The sequence below is a fragment of the Mastomys coucha genome, unplaced genomic scaffold, assembly GCF_008632895.1.
Source record: "Mastomys coucha isolate ucsf_1 unplaced genomic scaffold, UCSF_Mcou_1 pScaffold8, whole genome shotgun sequence".
Classification (NCBI taxonomy): Eukaryota; Metazoa; Chordata; class Mammalia; order Rodentia; family Muridae; genus Mastomys; species Mastomys coucha.
In genome coordinates, this window is record NW_022196914.1 from 54224384 (window position 1) to 54232131 (window position 7748).

At 41.8% G+C, this 7748-nt stretch overlaps 1 protein-coding gene across 4 annotated transcripts in view; it reads left to right on the forward strand.

The window, feature by feature from the left end:
- Arsb (arylsulfatase B) overlaps positions 1–7748 on the forward strand; it is a 169890-nt gene that overhangs the window by 19530 nt on the left and 142612 nt on the right. For all 4 annotated transcript variants that reach the window (XM_031360546.1, XM_031360547.1, XM_031360548.1 and 1 more), the window contains exon 4: positions 6533–6740. In XM_031360546.1, coding sequence (XP_031216406.1) covers positions 6533–6740 — 208 coding nt within the window. The remainder of the gene's footprint in view (positions 1–6532; positions 6741–7748) is intronic.

Genomic DNA, 7748 nt, shown 5'->3' on the forward strand with positions numbered 1-7748 from the left:
CACTCTTATGATGCTTTATGTGTGTGTACCGTAAGTGGTTAACAAAGCTAGGCTTCAGGATTCCAAACAGGTGTCTGCATGTGAGACAGGACTCCATCAGAGAGAAGTGTTGGGAACTCAGAGAAAGTCCTCTTATTCTATATTTTTCTCTTCAGGATTATTTTGGTTATTCTTTTTTTTTTGTTTTTTGTTTGTTTGTTTGTTTGTTTTTGTTTTCCATGACAGGGTTTCTCTGTGTAGCCCTGGCTGTCCTGGAACTCACTCTGTAGACCAGGCTGGCCTCAAACTCAGAAATCCACCTGCCTCTACCTCCCAAGTGCTGGGATTAAAGGCGTGTGCCCCCACTGCCTGACATTTTGGTTATTCTTAATCTTTTGTATCCCCATGTTAATTTTAGAATAGGTTGACCAATTTTTACTAAGAAAACAAAAGGTGGCTGTTTGGTTGGTAGTCACTGACCACCTTAATGGAAATGGCCCTCTTAGCAGCAATGCTGGGTTTTTACAGTTGGTTTTCACAGACACCATAAGGAAGCCATCAGGTATGTCACATGCAGACTGAGCTGCAGGTAGGAAGAGAAAATTATCTGGATTCAGCACATAGGTGCTTTGGAAACAGAGCACATATTTTGGTTGTGAGACACTAGGTTCAAAATGTGTCCTTATGAAGCACTGTATTAGCACACTCACAAAAATTGTCCTTCCGTAGGAGCCCACCTGACATGGAGAATTTGAGAACATGTCCAGGCCTTTCCCTTTCTCTGCACTTTGTCTCTCTGATGATGCCTGGACCCTCAGCAGGCAGGGTTCAGACTTAGTGACCCACTAATGACTGTCTGGTACAGAGTCTTTCAAGCTCTGTCTTCACTATTCCTACTCAGTATTGAGGATCTTCCCTGGTGACTGCTCTCAGTTCTGCCATACTTTGGGTATTTCAGAGCTGACGTAGTTACCTGACATCTCTGGACAACTATGTTGGCCATGAGACATGAAGAAAGGGGAACATTCCCTCAAATGTTTAGAAACCTGCATACTTTAAGTCTAGATTTAAACCAAGATGGTTGGTGGGCTAGGTGAGTGGCTTCATAGAGCATCAAATGGATGAGAAGATGCATCTGGGATGAAATGTTCTCTATGGGTGGGTGTTCTAAGCCGGGGTGAGGGAGGGCTGCAGGAAAGGATGGAAACTGAGGACAACAGGAGACCCTAAGAGCTTGTGCACCATGGAAGAGGTATTGTTAGCAACGGTGCCCCTCGCTGGCTGTATTGTAGCTCTTAATTGTATGTGAGACATTTTATAGACAAAGCCTAATACCAAGAAACCAAAGTTAGGTTTTCAGGGAGCTGTTCATTATCCTTTGAAGAAGGCAAACTGTTTGTTTAAGCAAACAGGCTTGGAGAAATGAAGTGACTCGTTCAAAGGCACGGGGCTGTTGAAAGTCAGAGTCAGGATGTGATCTCTCACTTCTGACTCCAGAGCATCTGCTTTATTCACCATCCCTAGGCTCAGCTCGTGTCCGAGTGCAGAGATTTTGAATCCCAGTGCGTCTTCAGCTCCACAGTCCTAGTCTTGACATCATATTAGAACCTCCTGGGACATTTGGAAGAAATATTGATGTCAGATATTGTGAGCTATTGGTCACAGGCAGGACAGAGGCATTAATATTTCATCCCCTCATCTCAGTGATTCTCCATGCTGCCACTATGGAGACTCTGTGCACTTAGGATGGTTCTGGGAGTGTTAGCTTGACACATTCGCAAGTGCAGAGAAGAGCAGATGCCAGCTTCCAAGTGCAGAGACGAACAGATGCCAGCTTCCTATTACAGGCTCACAGTCTGATCTAACCCTGCAACTCTATGTAACAGAGATAATCTGTCTACAATAAAAAGCCACTCTGACTGCCCAGAGGTACTCAACACAAGTCTTAATGAGAGTTCTGGCTTGTCTGCACGTTCAGACTTAGTGACCTGCCAATGACTCCTTGTCTCGTACAGAACCTTCTGGGCTCCATGTTTGCTACTTTTATTCAGCATGAGGGATCTTCCCTAGTGACTGTTCTCATCTTCCCTGGTGACTAGTCTCAGCTTTGCCACACTTTGGATTTTTAAGGGTGTAATGCTGACATCTCTAGGCAACAATGTGTGTCATGAAATGTGAAGAAGGGGAACAATCTCTCAGATATTTAAGGAATGTGTGCAAAACAGTATTGTCTCCCAGTGCCCTCCTAGCACCAAGCGGCTAAGAGGAAGCAGCCGTGGAGAAGGGGTTCCTTGTGGGTGGGCAGCTAAACTGGGCTGCTGGAGAAGGCACCTGGACCTGAGGACAGTCACAGGCCTTAGGAGCTCACATCCCGTGGGAGGGGTGTTGTTAACATGACACTGCTCGTAGATAGTGTTACAAAATCACTAGATGGGAGGCGAATGTTTCCCGCCAGTGTGTGAGATGCCCTGAGGAAGTTTTCATCTTCCCAGAGTCCCCAAGCACAGACGTAAGTAGAAGAAAGAACAGTGGAGTAGCAGTCCAAGCCATTCTTACAAGGCAGCTGCTGCACACAGACGCCCCCAGTTTCAGTTCTGACAGTGATGCGACTCCCTGTTCCAGGAGCTGCATCTTTGCAACTTCTCTCCCCAGGATTCAACCTGATTCTGGGCTAGGCTCTCAGGTGCCATGTACAGATTGGAACATGACACCTGTCCTAAGATGGAAGCCATTAAAGGAATTCACGTGAAGGGTTCACAAGCCAACTCAAAATGTCCTTGCTTTTAATGGGCAGCTGAGGGAGAAAATCGAAGGAGCTCTTGTGTAACAGTTGAGTTGCTGATTCTGGGTGTGGGGATGCTGCTAATGGCTTTACATGTGTCAGGAAGGGACATCCTTTCTCCTTGATGTCAGGGTGACTCACATAGTAGTAGCACTATAAAAGGAAAGTCATATATTCATAACATGACTTTGTGTTAAAAATAGAACAGCAGCACTTTAAAGAACTTAAAAAACAACAACAACAACAACAACAAAACCTCTACATCTAATCTACTAGAAGCTTCCTAAGGAAAACAGAACAATAACTCCTAGTAGAAGACTTTCTTTGTGTGAATACAAGCTGGGAAGAAATGTCTTAATTTGGATGTCAGAGATAGAATAGTAGTTTCAAAATGTATTCATGTTTTTCCCATTTATTCTCTGAATTAGGAAACCCAAAAAGACTTAAAAATAAGGCTTTCCTCCTTAGTGATATGTAATTTCTTTGCATAGTGAGGATGTTCAGATCTTAGGAGCCATGGAGCATAATAGGAAAGGGAAATAATCCATTGGCATCTTCAGTATGAGCATGCAGATAGATAAGTCTGGGTTTTATGTGATATTTAAATGCCTAGTCATGCTCTCCCAGCCAGGATTCCATTTTAAGTCTTAGGATACTTGAAAGGGTTGGCAGCTGTGACTGAGCTGATCAGAATAAGAAAATACCAAGGACATACCAGGTTCTAAGAAACAGAAGTCGGCGGAGGTTAATATGGGGCAGGACTTCAGTGTGAATCAGGAGTCAGTGAGGTGAGAAGGGGCCTCTCTCCCTACAAGCCCCAGATGTAGGCTGTTTGCTTTGGGCAGTGAGCTGGGTGCCAGCTGGCAGGTGGAGAGAGACTGACTACAGCTTTTCTCTGGGAGGACCCCAAGAACTAGTGGCTGCCGGCATGGTCCTGATGGTGGTTGGAGAGCTTTCCAGCCTTAGATAATCGTTCTTTTTATCATGCAGTACAGACTGCCATTCTCCCCTCTCTCCATAATTTTAAAATTAGTACAGTGGGGCTGGAGGCATGGCTGAGTGGTTAAGAACACTGGCTGCTCTTGCAGAGGACCTGGTTCAGTTCCCAGCACCCACATGGTGGCTCACAACTGTTTGTAACTCCAGTTCCAGGGAAGTCGATGTCCTCTTCTGGCCTCTGTGGGTACTGCAGGCACATGGTGCACAGACATATATGCAGGCAAAACACCCATATATATGCTATAGTAGTGCTTCCATTTGGTGAAGTTGGAGAATGGGTTGTCCATGAATAAAGTTCACCTTCTGTGTGCTGAAAACTTGATTTATTGTGGTTATATAAATATACAAAGTGGCAGGGTATGGTAGCACATATCTTTAACCCAAGCACTGTGAAGGCAGAGGTAGGTGGATCTCTGTAACTTTGACGCTAGCCTGGTCTCTATAGTGAGTTTTAGGCCAGCCAGGCTACATAGAGAGATCCTGTCTCAAACAATAAAGCAAAGTGGGTGGTGGGGAGTATATAAAATGTGTTTCCTTGGTCCTAACCTTGTGAAATGCTGGACACAGCTCCTGGTAAGTATGGAGTTGCTCACCCCACAGCAAACTGCCTTGGACTGCTCGGGATGAACTGGAAGAAAAGACAATCTTTTGTTGTCATTCAAAGAACACTTACATCTATATATTCTTGTAAATTATGATGTTATGATCTAGTCAGCAAACAGTGTAAGGCTCTCACATGTGACAGTCACCTGACTGGCCAGCTTCACCTTTATCTGGAGGGACCCCAGAGTGTCAGCATGACCAGTCTGAGTAGAGTGGAAAGTGTGTGTGTGGAAGAGCAGAGGCAGAGAAAAATGGTGTCAGAAGTGTTGGTATAGACTTTAAGAGTAGGAATTTGAAATATTTTTCATGGAAGAAGTGTACATTTAATTTTAACATTTAATTCAAAATGTCTGAACTTCAAATATATGTAAGGTTGTCTTGTTGGAGCTCCCTATATGGGTAGTCCTTCCTCTTATCATATCTCTCCATTCCCTAACTGATTGACACACACTCCTTCAAAGGGTTGCATAATTTAGAACAATTTGCAACAATAAAAAGTGAAGTGAGTTTCTCCCTTCTGTCTTTTTGCCTCCCTCATTTGTGATTTAAATGCCTCACATAACTGTGCACATTCTTGGATCAAAGTTATTGATTATTGTCTCCTTGAGGGTTTTAAACATATTGAAAAATTCTATAAGGCATGGTGCAGTAGATATCTGCAGAGAGGCCTCCTAAAGAGAAAGGGCTGACCTGGAATACCACAGATGCTGACTGTACCAAGTTGGCATAGAGAAAAAACAGAACCTATGGATCACACTTCTTATTTCCTGTAATTAAATTGGCCTCACATTTATTTGGTTCAATATCAAAATCTAACAAAACAGTTCCCTCAAAAATGTGTTAAACAAAACCCTATGAACTTCTCTTTATTTTTAGCTGATTTATCTGTTGATACATGGCAACATTTAACCCTGAGGGTGCCAGGAGGAAAGCCCTCATCAAATAATGGCACTGAGCATACTGGCTAACCTTCTGAAGCCTTGGTTAACTCGTTTGAAAAAATGGATATAACAGGATAGTTTTGAGTGTTAAATAAGATAGAGTAGGCAGATTATCGTCAGAGGGTTTTCTATATAAACCACTCAATATGTGGTGTGTTGTTGAGATTATTGTTTATTTGGGTCAAAGCTTTCTGCCCCGTTCTAGGACTTGGACCTTCACGTTTTGTTTTGGGTCTTGTCATCTTTTGAATATACTTACTGAGACATAATTTGCATATCATAAAATTCACTCACTTAAAGTATTCAATTAACTAGGAAATTTAAGAGGCATTTGATCACCACCATGATCTAGTTTTAAAACCTCTCATCACTCTTGAAAGATATTTCTACCCCATAGTAGTCCCTTGTCATCCTTCTCCCCAGAATTCCACATGGCTACAGACATCCACTCACCTACTTTCTGTCTCCATAGACTTGCCTCTTTGGACTTCAGAATATTTAAATCAATGCAATAATACAAGATGTGGTCTCTGATTGGCTCCTTTCTCTTCCTGTTTTCAAAGCCTAACTGTGTTGTCACTGATTATTTAGTTGGTATACATTATGATTAAAAATATTCTGAATTTTATTTTTGTATCCATCAATTTGTGAACATTGAGGCTAATTCTTGGCCATATTGAACCATGTTTCAATGAGCATTCATCTACATTTTACATGCCTTTCATGGTTTTCTAGGTATAGGAGGCCAAGTTGTATGGTAGCTATGTGTAATACTAAGGAACTTCGTGCTACTTTTTCAGTACTAATTTCTCCATAGCTTCGTCAACATTTTTGCTTTCTATTTTAAAAACTCTAAGCATCATAATAAGTATGAAACAGTAGTATTTTACTATAGTTTTTGTTTTGCAGTCCCCTGGTAGTGAACATTTGTTATATCTTCTTTGGAGGAATAACTATTTAAATTCTTTGTACTTAAAAGTAAATTACCTTTTGTTGTCGAATTTTATAATATATATATATATATGTGTATATATATATATACACATATATATATATATACACACACACACTCTGGATATGAGTTCCTTATTATACATATGATTCAGAGATATTTTGGTATACTCCATAGTTTGTCTTCAAAATTATTTATATGAACTGAGAAATCTTGACTGTCTCATGTTTTGTATTTCCTTTTAACTGATGTTCGGTTTACAAATTCTTTTTGCAGCCACTGTTCCTCTACCTTGCTTTGCAGTCTGTCCACGATCCCCTGCAGGTCCCTGAGGAGTACATGGAACCATATAGCTTCATCCAAGATAAGCACAGACGGATTTATGCAGGGATGGTGTCCCTCATGGATGAAGCAGTGGGGAATGTCACCAAAGCCTTGAAAAACCATGGGCTCTGGAACAACACAGTCTTCATCTTCTCCACAGGTCAGTCCAGCAGTTCGGGCAATCCATCTCTTGGCAAACCCTAGAATGTGTCATTCAGTGGGTAGAACAGAGACTGGAGAAGTTAGCATTCCACAGGAAAATAAATACCAAGCGCCATAGTGGAGCCTGGGTAGCAATGTGAACAAGGAAAGAGAACTGCAGACCTTTCCTCCTTTTGTTTGTATTTTATAACACACCAGGAGTATACTTGAAGGCCAGTACTCACTTACTGAGTGAATTAGCAGGCACCACATGTCCACAGGGCACCCGGATGGCAGCTGGTCACCACAGCCCTCTGCTAAGACTGTACGACTGCTGCCAGCTGAAGGTGTGTGTCCTGGAAGAGACAGGCTGGGGCACTGTAAAGCCAGATAAGAAAAGGAACAAAATAAGCTTAGTCTAGAGTCTTCAGGTGTAAGGTTTGTTGTTGTTGTTGTTGTTGTTGTTTTTGCATTAAAATTGTTTTCTGGGGGCTGGAGAGATGGCTCAGCAGTTAAGAGCACTGACTGCTCTTCCAAGGGTCCTAAGTTCAATTCCCAGCAACCACATGTTGGCTCACAACCATCTATAATGAGGCCTGACGCCCTCTTCTGGTGTGTCTGAAGACAGCTACAGTGAACTTACATATAATAATAAAAAAAAACTTTTTAAAAAACCTGTGTTCTGACAATAAAAGATACACATTCAATAGAAAAAGTAATCGCAAAGTAATGGTAAAAGAAAAATAAAAACTCTCCAGCCAGAGATGGCTGAAGACCACCTTCATGGAGGCAGGCCACCAGAGATGCTGGAGAACAAGTCCTGGAGGTGGGACACCAGAATCTTCTAACATTCTTAGTTTCTTGTTCTGCTTTCTTTACACTTATTTTATTGCTTGTAAAATTTATTTACCAGTCTTTCCTAAGCTTTTTGTTGAATTTATCTCTCAATAACTAAGTTTTTTTAATTACTAAGAACTCTTTCTTAGCTCCTGATAATTCCCTTTCTACATTTTTTTTTTTTTTTTTT